At 44.5% G+C, this 15,221-nt stretch overlaps 1 protein-coding gene across 1 annotated transcript in view; it reads right to left on the reverse strand.

Moving 5' to 3' along the window:
* LOC144493170 (neuronal PAS domain-containing protein 2-like) overlaps positions 1-15,221 on the reverse strand; it is a 108,822-nt gene that overhangs the window by 80,339 nt on the left and 13,262 nt on the right. Inside the window, exon 5 of the mRNA XM_078212066.1 lies at positions 2,087-2,207. Coding sequence (XP_078068192.1) covers positions 2,087-2,207 — 121 coding nt within the window. The remainder of the gene's footprint in view (positions 1-2,086; positions 2,208-15,221) is intronic.

Here is a 15,221-nt window from a genome sequence, read left to right on the forward strand (position 1 = left end):
TGGGTTTCCTCCGGGTGCTCCAGTTTCCTCCCACATTCCAAAGATGTGCGGATTAGGTGCATTGGCCATGCTAAACTGCCCCTTAGTGTCCCGGGATGCATAAGTCGGAGGGATTAGTGGGATAAATATGTGGGGTTACAGGGATTGGACCTAGGTGGGATTGTTGTCGGTGCAGACTCAAAGGGCTGAATGGCCTCCTTCTGCACTGTAGGGTTTCTATGGTTCTATGGTTTCTATGTTGGTAACTTGGAATATTGTGTACAGTTCTGGTCACCCTATTAAAAAAGGATATTATTAAATTAGAAAGAGTGCAGAAAATATTTACCAGGATGCTACTGGGACTTGATGGTTTGAGTTATAAAGAGAGGTTGGATAGACTGAGACTTTTTTCCCCTGGAGCATAGGAAGCTTAGGGGTGATCTTATAAAGGTCTGTAAAATAATGAGGGGCATAGATAAGGTAGATAGTTAACACCTTTTCCCAAAGGTAGGGGAATTTAAAACTCGAAGACATAGGTTTAAGGTAAGAGGGGAGAGATACGAAAGTGTCCAGAGGGGCAATTTTTTCACACAGAGGGTGGTGAGTGTCTGGAACGAGCTGCCAGAGGTAGTAGCAGAGGCGGGTACAATTTTGTCTTTTAAAAAGCATTTAGACAGTTACATGGGTAAGATTGGTATAGAGGGATATGGGCCAAACGCGGGTAATTGGGACGAGCTTAATGGTAAAAACTGGGCGACATGGACAGGCGACAGGGCCTGTTTTCATGTTGTAAACCTCTATGACTCTATTTCATGTTCTATGTCCTGATGAGTGGAGTTTGAAGCCACAACTTCAGGGTTTAAAAGCAAGTGTGCTACACATTAAATCACTGAATCAAGGCTGGCACCCACAGCATACATTTCCATCACAACTCAGCCAACTGGAATATTAGACAACCAGTGCCATTACTCAGACTGACATGGGCTATCTCACCAACTTCTGACAGTTATTTTGTTAGATGATAGCGTGCACACACTCACTAAACCAGATGAATTGTAGCCTTAGTCTTGTAATGCAGCTGGAACTGAATCTCGAGTTCTGGTGAAGAAAGTTAAAAGGACATGGCACAGTGGCACAGCGGTTGGCATTGCTGCCTCACAGCGCCAGGGACCTGGGTTCAATTCCGGCCTTGGGTGACTGTCAGTACAAAGTTTGCACGTTCTCCACTGAGAGCTCTGGTTTCCTCCCATAGGTTAGGTGGATTGGCCATGTTAAATTGCCCCTTAGTATCCCAAGATTTCTAAGTTAATTTATCAGTGTCACAAGTAGTCTTACATTAATACTGCAATGAAGTTACTGTGAAAATTCCCTAGTTGCCACAGTCCAGCGCCTGTTCGGGTACATTATTGAGAATTTAGCATGGCCAATGCACCTAACCAACAAGCCTTTTGAACTGTGGGAGGAAACCGGGTCACCCAGAGGAAACCCACGCAGATGCATAGAATCCCTACAATGCGGAAGAGGCATTTCGGCCCATCAAGTCTACACCTAGGTCCTATTCCTGTAACCCCGCATATTTACCCTGCTAATCCTCTGACACTAGGGTCAATTTATCATGGCCAATCAACTTAACCTGCACATATTTGGACTGTGGGAAGAAACTGGAGCACCCAGAGGAAACCCACGCAGACTCAGAGAGAATGTGCAAACTCCACACAGACAGTGATCCAAGCCGGGAATCGAACCCGGGTCCCTGGCGCTGTGAGGCACCACTGTGCCATCGTGCTGTGAAGATAAGCTTCTAATCTTGCTTCCCCTGTGAAAGGGATCGTTTTTACTATCCTTAATGCATTGCTTCTCAGGGCTGACAAATCTCACTGACTTTGGTTCAGATTCAAAGCAGGCTCCGAAACACTCGCACCCCAACTCTCATTCACCAAATTGACTGGACTGTCTCATTTTCCTTCAGCCTTGAGAAACATCTTTCCAAACAACAGCTCAGGACAGTAATTAAAATCCACCTTCTGGCATGTTGAGTGAAACTCGCACTTAGTATTAGCAATGTAACACGTCTTTGTGACAAATCAGATGGAAGCAGGATACATACTGTTCAAATAATCACGTGCAACTGGGTCTGTCATTAGCATCTGGTTTGATAGCAGCTTGTATACTTCTGCATGTTCCTGTTCCGGGAGGAAATTCAATATATTTTGGTCCACTAGATCTGACTGATACAAAAGAAGAAGATGTTAACTTTTTAATGAAACCTGTTGTCACCTTTTCTTGTCAATGTAGCTATTTGCTTCCTTGTCCTTGTCTAACGAGACAAAAATATCACGGCATTTTCCAATCACGGGGCTGAATAAATCCCCCCCATTCTAGACAATTCCTCTTAACAGCCCAGCTGATTATGCACAAGTCAGAGATGTTCATTAATTGGATCCAAAACTAGCTTGGTTGTGGGACATAGTAAGATATCTCACAACACCAGGTTAAAGTCCAACAGGTTTATTTGGAATCGTGAGCTTTCGGAGCACTGCTCCTTTATCAGGTGACTCACCTGATGAAGAGGCAGTGCTCCAAAAGCTCATGATTCCAAATAAACCTGTTGGACTTTAACCTGGTGTTGTGAGACATCTTACTGTGGCCACCCCAGTCCAACGCCGGCATCTCCACATTTTGGTTGTAGGAGACAGAAGATGGTGGCTGAAGGCTGTTTGAGTGACTGGAGGCCAGTGTCCAGTAGCATACCACAGGGATCAATGCTAGGTCCCTTATTATTCATGATATATATAAATAATATGGATGAGAATGTCAGGGGGATGGTAAGTAAGTTTGTGGATGAGACGAAGATTGGTAGGGTGGTTAATAGTGAGGAAGAAGGTCTTAGGATGCACGAAGATATCGACAGGTTGGGCAGATGAGTGGTAGATGGAGTTTAACCTTGAAAAGTGTGAGGTGATCCACTTTGGAAGAAATAACAAGACAAGGGAGTACTTAATGAATGACAGAACACTCAGAGCAACGGAAGGATCTGGGGATGCCTGTTCACAGATCCCTGAAGGTGGCAGGATGGGTTAATAAGGTAATTAAGATATAAGGGCACTTGCCTTCATCAATCGTGGCATAGATTATAAGAGCAGGGGGGTTATGTTGGACTGGCCTCCTTCTGCACTGTAGGTTTCTATGATTTAGTTCGGAACTTTACAGCCTTCTGAACTCAACACTGAGTTTAACAACTTCAGACTATGGGCGGAATTTTCTGGCTGCACTCGCCCTGAAACCAGAAAATCCCGCCCGAGGTCACTGGAACTTTCTATGGTCCGCCCCTTGCCTGCTACGATTCCTAATCCCCTTTTATACACAAAAAATTATTTTATCCTACTGCACTCCCCACCCCCTCATCCACAGGGCCATCCGTCACTCATTCTTAGGTTTTGCTTTCACAGAACACTGACCTTTGTTCTGCTAGTTACACATTCTGCTATCTATCTTTGTAGAAACATAGAATCTAGAAGCAGGAGGAGGCCACTTGGCCCTTCGAGCCTGCTCTGCCATTCATTATGATCATGGCTGATCATCAAATTCAATATCCTGATGCCACTATCTGCACCTTCTTTGGTCTTTAAAACTACCCATTAACAGTCCCTTTGCCTTGTGCCCTAGACATCTTTGTCCAATCTCTCCTTCCACCACCTATCCCTGACCTTCTGCTTTGCGCCACTTATTCTAAACCCTCTCGAACAGTATAAAATCCATCAACTTCTACCCCACTGAAGATGAGTCATATGGACTCGAAACTTTATCTCTCTTTCTCTCTCTGCAAATGGTGTCAGACCTGCTGAGTTTTTTCAGCATTTTCTGCTTTTATTACTAATGTAAAGATGACGGTTCCTCCCTGTGGATTCTCTCACTTGAAGAAATAGTTTCTCTGTAGCTACCCTTTGAAACCTTTAATGAATTTAAGCATTTCAATTCGATCACCCTTCAGTCTTCTAAGATCAAGGGAATCAAAGCAAAACTTCCATATTTGAGCCTCATATCCTTAAGGTCCTCATATCATTCTGGTGAATCTACACTGCCCTCCCTCCAAGGCCTATCATCTATCTTGAGATTTAGTGTTTAACACTGATGGAGTCCGTCCAAGATTAACCCTGAGCACTGCTATGATTATAAACCACAGGGAGGTGATGGCCTCGTGGTATTATCGCTAGACTATTAATTCAGAAACTTACCTAACGTTCTGAGGACCCGGGTTCGAATCCTGCCATGGCAGATTGTGGAATTTGAATTCAATAAAGAATATCTGGAATTAAGAATCTACTGATGACCATGAAACCATTGTCGATTGTCGGAAAAACCCATCTGGTTCACTAATGTCCTTTATGGAAGGAAATCTGCCATCCTTACCTAGTCTGGCCTACATGTGACTCCAGAGCCACAGCAATGTGGTTGACTCTCAATTGACATCTAAATGCTGGCCAACCAGCGACGCCCATGTCCCACGAATGAATAAAAACAAGAGGCAGCTTGTGCACTGATCCCAATGTGGATCCGTGGTGTGATGATATTCATTTCTTGAAGTCCCTGCAAATAACCTAAATTGATTTAATTGGCTTCATGCGTGTGCCTATTTGTGTTTGTGTGTTGTGTAATTGCATGTTCCCAAATTAAATTATCATATGACTAAATTCGGAGAAACTTGAATTTTTCAAGAGGCCATTGGATGTTGTGAAGGGGAAAAGGGGTAGTATTGGTTTCTACAAAAGTTGAACTAGATGAGCTGAATAGTCTCCTTCTTCTGCACTTAATGGGGTTCTTGTACAAACTGAGGGAGAAAATGGGTCTCTTATCATGAAACATCAACATTTTATTGTTGTTTATTGAGAATGAAAAAAGTAACATGCATGTGTGTATATATGCACACGTACAAACACACGCACATGGAGACACATGCAGACACACGACATACACACGCATACATAGACACATAGATGGAGACATGCAGAAAAACACACACACAGGCACATAAATAGTTTAAGTTTTGTTTATTAAGCTTAGGTTTATTTAGGTTCACAAGTAGGCTTACATTAACACTGCAATGAAGTTACTGTGAAAATCCCCCAAACTGTCGCACTCCGGCGCCTGTTCTGGTACATTGAGGGAGAATGTAGCATGGCCAATGCACCTAACCAGCATGCCTTTTGGACTGTTAGAGGAAACTGGAGCACCAGAGGAAACCCACGCAGACACAGGTAAAACGTGCAAACTCTGTACAGACAGTGACCCAAGCCGGGCATCGAACCTGGGTCCCTGGTGCTGTGAGGCAGCAGTGCTAACCACTATGCCACCATGCCGTCCAAGTAGGCACACACATGGAAACATGCAGGTACACAACACACACACACAAATAGGCACACATATGGAAACATGAAGATACACAACACACACACACAGATAGGCACACACAAGGAAACATGTAGATACACAACACGCACACACAGATAGGCACACACATGGAAACATGTAGATACACAACACGCACACACAGATAGGCACACACATGGAAACATGCAGATACACAACACACACACACAAATAAGCACACACATACACAACACTGAATTTCGAAGACGTCATCTGCTTTAACTAGGCATAATTCCAGGCTCATACTCTGCTGCTAAAAGAGGAAAAAACTGTTCTCAAATCTAACAAACCATGGATTTGACTCATTTGTATTTTACTGTGAAAGTCTGAATAAAACTTTACTTGGCAAGATAACTGGCATCTAACGAGGTTACTGAAGACGCTTATTATTGCTCCCATCCCTGTTACATTGATTGGATGTTCAAAAGGAAGCAAAATCCTCACCTCTTAACAAGCAGCTGGAGAAACTGAAAACATACATTACTGCAGGCTGGGTCTTCGGGGAATTATTTTAGCCGATGCAAGGCCGAGCGATTATTATTATAAATGTAGGTTTAACAACCAGCAGGTTAGGACACAAGAATCCTTTCAGAGGGTTTCCTAGGCAGCAGCATCGTGTCAGAGCTTACATGATTAACATTGTCATTTTATCCCTGATTTTCCTCTTCCTCACTTTGGGCCATGTTGGTAAATGGCAATTCTACATGGCCAAGTTTAAAGGCTGATTCCCTGGAGTATGTTACTGTGCTAAAAACTTTAGACATTGAAAAGGCCACGTTTGGAGTACTGTGTAAAATTCTGGTCGCCCTGAAGGATGTTATTAAACAGGAAAGGGCGCAAAAACAAATGTACAAGGATGTCACTGGGACTGCGAAGTTTGAATTATAAGGAGGGGCTGGATAGGCCGGGACTTTTTTCCCTGGAGTGTCGGAAGATGAGGGGTGACCTTATAGAGGTTTATAAAATAATGAGGGGCATAGATAAGTTAGACAGTGAACACCTTTTCCCAAAGATAGGGGAATCTAAAACCAGAAGGCATAGATTTAAGGGACCTGAGGGGCAATTTTGTCACATCGATGGTGGTGTGTATATTAAATGAGCTGCCAGAGGAGGTAGTAGAGGCAGGTACAATCGCAACATTTAAAGGACATAAATGCTACATAAATATGTGTTGGCATGCTATTTAAACTTAGAAACGTAGAAAATAGCAGCACGAGGTGGTCTTTCGGCCCTTCGAGACTGCTCTGCTATTCAATATGATCATGGCTTATCCTCTATCTCAACGCCACACTCTCATGCTGTCCCCATACCCCTTGATGCCTTTAGAGTCTAGAAATCTATCCATTTTCTCCTTACTTATATTCAGTAACTTGACCTCTACAGCCAAGAGAATTCCATAGCTTTACCATCTTCTGAGTGAAGAGGTTGCTCCTCATCTCAATCCTCAAATGCAAACCCTGTGTACAGTCTGTCCGGCCCTGTCAGAATTTATAATTTCAAACCTGGAATTTTCACAGCCATGCTACTTTGCGATTTCACCTAATATTCACTTTCAAACATGGGGGGGCATGGGCAGAGTGGATCGTCAGAAACTTTTTCCTCGGGTGGAAGAGTCAATTACTAGGGGGAACAGGTTTAAGGTGCGAGGGGCGAGGTTTAAAGGAGATGCACGAGGCAACTTTTTTACACAGAGGGTGATGGGTCCTTGGAAGTCACTGCTGGGGGGAGGGAGTGGAAGAGATACGATAGTGGCTTTTAAGGGTCGTCTTGACAAATACATGAATAGGATGGGAATAGAGGGATATAATCCCCGGAGCGGTAGGTGGTTTTAGTTCACACAGGCAGCATGTTCTGTGTAGGCTTGGAGGGCCAAAGGGCCTGTTCCGGTGCTGTAATTTTCTTTGTTCTTTGTTCTATATGGCATGGAGGGAGGTTTTTCAGCCCACTTTCCCTCTGTTGGCTCTTTGAAGAAGCTGTCCAATTAGTCCCAGTCCCCCCATTCTTTCCCAAAACCCTCCGAATATTTCCTTTCCAAATATAGATCCCATTCCCTTTTGAAAGTTACTATTGAATCTGCTTCCTTCAGACAGTGCATTCCAGATCATGCCAGCATTGTTTTTCCCCTTGCTGGTTTAGAGATGTAGCGCTCCTGCCAATGCCCCATCAGTGATCAGTTAACTCAGCATAGACAAAGTCAAAATCCGAAGGATAGGAATCCTGCAATGAGTAGCTCACCCCTTCACCTCCCCACTCCACATCAACCCCTCCTCCCAAAACCTATTCACCCCACCCCAAGGCACAAGTCAGGAGTGTAGTTGAATGCTCCCCATTTTTTTTTACAGCATGGAAACAGGCCCTTCGGCCCAACTTGTCCATGCCGCCCTTATTTTTTTTAAAAACCCCTAAGCTAATCCCAATTGCCCGCATTTGGCCCATATCCCTCAATACCCATCGTACTCATGTAACTATCTAAATGCTTTTTAAAAGATAAAATTGTACCCGCCTCTAATACTACCTCTGGCAGCTTGTTCCAGACACTCACCACCCTCTGTGTGAAAGAATTGCCCATCTGGACACTTTTGTATCTCTCCCCTCTCCCCTCAAACCTATGCCCTCTAGTTTTAGACTCCCCTACCTTTGGGAAAAGATATTCACTATCTACCTTGTCGATGCCTCTCATTATTTTATAGACCTCTATAAGGTCACCCCTCAGCCTCCTACGCTCCAGAGAAAAAAGTCCCAGTCTATTCAGCCTTTCCTTATAACTCAATCCATCAAGTCCCGGTAGCATCCTAATAAATCTTTACTGCACTCTTTCTAGTTTAATAATATCCTTTCTATAATAGGGTGACCAAAATTGCACACAATATTCCAAGTGTGGCCTTACCAATGTCTTGTACAACTTCAACAAGATGTCCCAACTCCTGTATTCAATGTCCTGACCGATGAAACCAAGCATGCCGAATGACTTCTTCACCACTCTGTCCACCTGTGACTCCACTTTCAAGGAGCTATGAACATGTACCCCTAGATCTCTTTGTTCTGTAACTCTCCCCAACGCCCTACCATTAACTGAGTAAGTTCTGCCGCGGTTCAATCTACCAAAATGCATCACCTCGCATTTGTCTAAATTAAACTCCATCTGCCATTTGTCAGCCCACTGGCCCAATTGATCAAGATCCTGCTGCAATTGGAGATAACCTTCCTCACTGTCCACCATGCCACCAATCTTGGTGTCATCTGCAAAGTTACTAACCATGCTCCCTATATTCTCATCCAAATCATTAATATACATGATAAATAACAGTGGGCCCAGCACTGATCCCTGAGGCACACTGCTGGTCACAGGCCTCCAATTTGAAAAACAACTCTCTACAACCACCCTCTGGCTTCTGTCAAGAAGCCAATTTTGTATCCATTTAGATACCTCACCCTGGATCCCGTGAGATTTAACTTTATGCAACAACCTACCATGCGATACCTTGTCAAAGGCCTTGCTAAAGTCCATGTGGACAACATGAACTGCACTGCCCACATCTACCTTCTTGGTTACCCCTTCAAAAAACTCAATTAAATTTGTGAGACATGATTTTCCACTCACAAAGCCATCCTGACTGTCCCTAATCAGTCCTTGCATCTCTAAATTCCTGTAGATCCTGTCTCTCAAAATACCTTCCAACAATTTACCCACCACAGATGTGAGGCTAACTGGCCTGAAGTTGCCAGGCTTTTCCCAGCAGCCCTTTTTAAACAAAGGCACAACATTTGCCTCAAGAGTTCCTTAGAGAGCACCTTCCAATGCCACAACCACTACTATGTAGAAGGACAAGCGGAGCAGATACATGGGGACACCACCACCTGCAAGTCCCCCTCCAAGTTACTCACTATCCTGAATTGGAATATATATTATCGTTCCTTCATTGTCGTTGTGTCAAACTCCTAGAACTCCCTCCCTAACAGACTGTGGGTGTAGCCACCCCTCAGACACTGCAGCGTTTTAAGAAGGCAGCTCACCACCACCTTGTCAAGGGCAACTAGAGATGGGCAATAAATCCCCGTAAATGAATTGAAAAAAGGACTCAGGAGTAAGCATGAAAATTATTCAAGGTTCAATAGTCAATGCCTCACCGAGTCCTTTATCGAACCATGGAACAGTGATTTCATGAAAGTTTTAATAAGCAAATGAGTTACTTGCTAAACTGACATAGTTAATGATTAATTTCTTTGATGAGGAGTGGGTTTTGTTCGTGCTTAAGAATGGAACTGAAGATTAGAAAAAAAATTGAATGTAGATGATCTACTCAGATTTACAGCGGCCATCTCTGACCTCAGAACTGAATAATATAAACTCTCCGGACTTTACACCTGGCTACCTGTGGAGATCAGAGGGAACTTCACAGGGATCAAGAATCCATGATGACAGAGTTGGGCAAATCCCTTGGGAAGATACAGGCCACAAGAGATGAATTATTTTACCCGAGCTCCACATTTCCTTCTTTAAACTTAGAAAGAACAAAGAGAAGTGTATCACAGGAGCAGGCCCTTAGTTCTCCAAGGCCCTGCCGATCACAATGCCCTAACTAAACTAAACAAAAACTTCTGCCCTTACTCGGTCCATATGTCTCTATTCATGTACCCACCCAGATGTCTTTTAAATATTAAAGAACAAAGGTTCTAAGATATGAGAAATGCAGATAAATGTGGCCAAGTTCCATAGAAAATACAGGACAGAAACAGGCCATGTGGAGCTCGGCCCAATGAGTGGATGCAGCTGTTTGTGCTCCACACGAGCCTCCTCCCACCTTATTTCATCTAAATTCTACCATCTTAACCTAGATGCTTCGAATTGCTTCATTGAATAAATGGAATTGAACACGGGGGAATGAACATATTGATTCCCTGGTTTTCACTATTTTTGCAAACCTGTTTTTCGCCCAGTTTTGGTCAGGAGTGTGATGGAATACTCCCCACTTCCCTGGATGAGTGCAGCTCCAACAACACTCAGGAAGCTCGACACCATCCAGGACAAAGCAGCTCGCTTGATTGGCACCACATCTACAAACATGCACTCCCTTCACCACTGACGCTCAAGTAGCAACAGTGTGTACCATCTACAAGATATATCGCAGCAATTCACCGAATTCACCAGATCCTTAGGCAGCATCTTTTAAACCCATGACCACTTCCATCTAGAAGGATAGGGGCGGCAGATACCTGGGAACACCACCAGCTGCAAGTTCCCCTCCAAGCCATTCACCATCTTAATTTGGAAATATGTCTCTGTTCCTTCACAGTCATTGGGTCAAAATCCTGGAATTCCCTCCCTAACGGCATTGTGGGATGACACGAAGATTGCTGGAGTTGCGGATAGTGATGAACATTGTCAGAGGATACAGCAGGATATAGATAGGCTGGAACATTGGGCGGAGAAATGGCAGATGGAGTTTAATTCAGATAAATGCGAAGTGATGCATTTCGGTAGATCTAATGTAAGGGGGAGCTATACAATAAATGGCAGAACCATCAGGAGTATAGACACACAGAGGGACCTGGGTGTACAAGTCCACAGATCCTTAAAGGTGGCAGCACAGGTGGAGAGGGTGGTGAAGAAGGCATATGGCATGTTTGCCTTTATTGGATGGGGCATAGAATATAAAGTTGGCATATGATGTTGCGGCTGTATAGAACGTTGGTTAGGCCACATTTGGAATACTGCATCCAGTTCTGGTCGCCACACTACCAGAAGGACGTGGAGGCTTTGGAGAGAGTACAGAAAAGGTTTACCAGATGTTGCCTGGTATGGAGGGTCTTAGCTATGAGGAGAGATTGAGTAAACTGGGGATGTTCTCCCTGGAAAGACGGAGGATGAGGGGCGACCTAATAGAGGTGTATAAAATTATGAAGGGCATAGATAGGGTGAACAGTGGGAAGCTTTTTCCCAGGTCGGAGGTGACGAACACAAGGGGTCACAGGTTCAAGGTGAGGGGGGCAAGGTTCAACACAGATGTCAGGGGGACATATTTTACACAGAGGGTGGTGGGGGCCTGGCATGCACTCCCAAGCAAGGTGATTGAGGCGGACACGCTGGGATCGTTTAAGACTCATCTAGATAGCCACATGAACAGACTGGGAATAGAGGGATACAAACGAATGGTCTAGTTGGGCACATGAGCGGCGCAGGCTTGGAGGGCCGAAGGGCCTGTTCCTGTGCTGTATTGTTCTTTGTTCTTTGTTCTATTTGTCTCATTATTCCTTTTACTGAATTGCGAATGAATACATTTGCTGGCCAGCCTGCAGAATCCTTCAGGCTCTCTCCACAGAGCAGCCTCCTTCTTCAGAGTTCAGGGACTTCCGCCTCATCAACTGTCACTCTGCATTCCTGATGAGCTGTGCACTTTCTATTAATAATCTGACTGACACCTTATGTCGGCTCTCTGTTTTCTTGAAGATAGGCTCTATGCGAGGATGCTATTTGACAAGAGGCAGGAATCCTCGGAGTCTAGCTTGAGTATCTGCTCCCTATCTGGCAGACTGTACAGTCAGGACACACGGCAATGCAGAATCGCCGAGCAGAAACTGATAGCCAAGTTCTGCACGCATGAGGACGGCCTCAACCGGGATCTTGGGTTCATGTCACACTATCTGTAACCCCCACCATTTGGCCTGGGCTTGAAAAATCCTACCAACTGTCCTGGCTTGAGACAATTCACACCTCTTTAACCTGTGATTATCCTTCTCTCCACTCGCACTGTCTGTACCTGTAAAGACTTGGTTACCTGTTAAGACTCGCATTCCAACCATTACTTACAATTGTGTCTATATATGCCGTGTTTGTGAACCCACCTCTCCACTCACCTGAGGAAGGAGCAGTGCTCCGAAAGCTCGTTATACCAAATAAACCTGTTGGGCTTCAACCTGGTATTGTGAGACTTCTTACTGTGTACAGTCAGTGGCCATGATCTAAGGGCCCCTTTGACCCTGGGGTGCAAACACTGTACTAGCCGCTAAATCTCGCAGGAACCAGCGAGATTTCAGAATGCGATCTTCACCGTCCGTCTCCCCCTCCCCCCCCGCCCCTGCCGGTCAGGTAATCAGGTTCATACCCAGGAAAGGCATGAGCCTGGCTTATAAAAATGAAAACCAGTCAAACTAACCACGCCGGGACGCACAAGCAGCTATAGCCCCCTGCGTGGTGAGGGAATCCTATGCCTGGACATAGCCAATGGTACTCTGACAGTGCCCCCTGCCAGAGGTACCACTTGTGGACCAGCTGGGGAGCTCCACCATTGGGCTTTACTTTATCCATGGCAAGGGCAGTGAGGATGTCTTTCAGTGTGTGGGTCTCAATTTCTGTGGAGGTGGGGTGGGGGGGCGAGGGAGAGGGAGACCGTGTCAGTGGGGGGCTCTTGAAATCTGCTGGAAGAGGTTTCCCCATGTCCGTGGAGGAGGTTTTGTGTCCGGTGGGGGTGGTGAGGCAAGAGGTGTCATAGAATCCTACTATGCAGAAGGAGGCCATTCGGCCCATCAAGTATGCACCGACCACAATCCCACCCAGGTCCTATCCCCGTAACACCATGTATTTACCCTAGCTAGTCCCCCTGACATTAAGGGTCAATTTAGCATGGCCAATCCACCTAACCCCCACATCTCTGGACCTTTATTTAAATCAGCAATCGGTGCGCTGGTCCAACTGGCTGTGTGAATCACTCTTCCTCTTTGCAATTTCTCAGAACGCTGTTCAATGTGGTGAGAAAAGCTGACTGTGCTGCCTGCAAGCTTCACACAGGTTTTCTCACCTGAGCCAATGCTCTGTGTGCTTTGGGGGGGATTCCAGCCAGTGTCTCAGCTTAGTCGAGTGTGCTCATCCACCAACCGTGTCTTCAGCAGGAGAGTGGTAAGTTTTTATTACCTATCTTCTCCCCTCCCTGCACCAGTGGAGGGCATGCCCCTGTCTACATCAATGGGGATAAAGTAGAAATAGTCGAGAGCTTCAAGTTTTTAGGTGTCCAGATCACCACCAACCTGTCCTGGTCCCTATGCCGATACTATAGTTAAGGAAGTCCACCAACGCCTCTATTTTCTCAGAAGACTAAGGAAATTTGGCATGTCTGCTACAACTCTAACCAACTTTTACAGATGCACCATAGAAAGCATTCTTTCTGGTTGTATCACAGCTTGGTATGGCTCCTGCTCTGCCCAAGACCGCAAGGAACTACAAAAGGTCATGAGTGTAGCCCAGTCCATCACGCAAACCAGCCTCCCATCCATTGACTCTGTCTACATTTCCCCCTGCCTCGGCAAAGCAGCCAGCATAATTAAGGACCCCACGCACTCCGGACATTCTCTCTTCCATCTTCTTCTGTCGGGAAAAAGATACAAAAGTCTGAGGACACGTACCAACCGACTCAAGAACAGCTTCTTCCCTGCTGCTGTCAGACTTTTGAATGAACCTACCTTGCATTAAGTTGATCTTTCTCTACACCCTAGCTATGACTGTAACACTACATTTTGCACTCTCTCATTTCCTTCTCTATGAGCGGTATGCTTTGTCTGTATAGCACGCAAGAAACAATACTTTTCATTGTATGTTAATACATGTGACAACAATAAATCAACTCAAATCAAATCAAACCAAACCTCCGCCCACATGGGATACAATAGGTGAGACCAATGTCAATTTGAACACTTTTCTGCTACTTCATTGCCCATTGACAATTTTGATTCTTTATCTCATTGTCCAGCCATGATCAAGACAGCTGAATGATAGGCAAGCAATATTACTGACTCCCTTCTAACCGGTCAGGATTGAAGGTGCTTTAGTAAATTAGCCATTTCTCATCAATGTACAGTGAAAGGTTGTTTCATTGACATTTTTTAATTTGTTCATTCACCCAATGTGGGCGTCGCTGGCTAGGACAGCACTTGTTGCCGATCGCTAATTGCCCTTGAAGAGGTGGTGGTGAGCTTTCTTGAACGACTACAGTCTGTTTGGAATTTGGGAAGTTATACAGGCTAACAGTTGAACATGAGATGAAGACAAAATAATAAACAAGTAACAAGATTAGCAGGCGTCTAGAGAAGTTGAGGTTGCAAATCGTCATCTCAGAAAAAGTGTTTACCAGAGATCAGTGGAGCTATACAAATGGTAATTTCTAAAGGCAAGGAATTTGAGACATGCAGACAGCCCAATCCACAGGGGGGAACATCAAAGAAATTGAACAGTATAACTGTTCCATAATCACTATAATTACCCTCACTGGGGAAGGAGGCTAGTTTTCCATCCAACAGTCAAACAGAGTCCTGTTCCATCTAACATTTAGAGCAATGGCAGATTGCAGATATTCTCCACTGTAAGATTCAGTTTCATGCCTTCGTGGAACCAGGAAAAGACGCTTTCCCAGACTTGGTCATCTATGTTGTATTGTGTGGTAATTATTAGCTGGATTTTACTTGGAGTTACTTAATTGGATGCTGTTTGGGAAAAGGGATGTCTCAGTGGGTTTGGGTACATTTTGGGAATAAGATGTAATTTGAGATAAAACGGTGTTTAGTTATTCATATTCTTAAGCGTCATAGTGGAGATTAGCCTTTCTTGTCATGTGTTTTTTCTTTTCTTTTGCTTTAAGAAATACCCTTTAATAATTGTTTACACAACGACTTGACTGGTTCCTCACTGTTCTTTTACTTTAATAAATACTCTTTATTAATTGTTCACACAACGACTAGACTGGTTCCTCACTGGGTTGCTCATTTTCCCACACATTATTCCAAACAATTATACACCACTTAGAACCAATGTTTCAAGATAACCTTTG

This window comes from Mustelus asterias, chromosome 4, assembly GCF_964213995.1.
Source record: "Mustelus asterias chromosome 4, sMusAst1.hap1.1, whole genome shotgun sequence".
Lineage (NCBI taxonomy): Eukaryota > Metazoa > Chordata > Chondrichthyes > Carcharhiniformes > Triakidae > Mustelus > Mustelus asterias.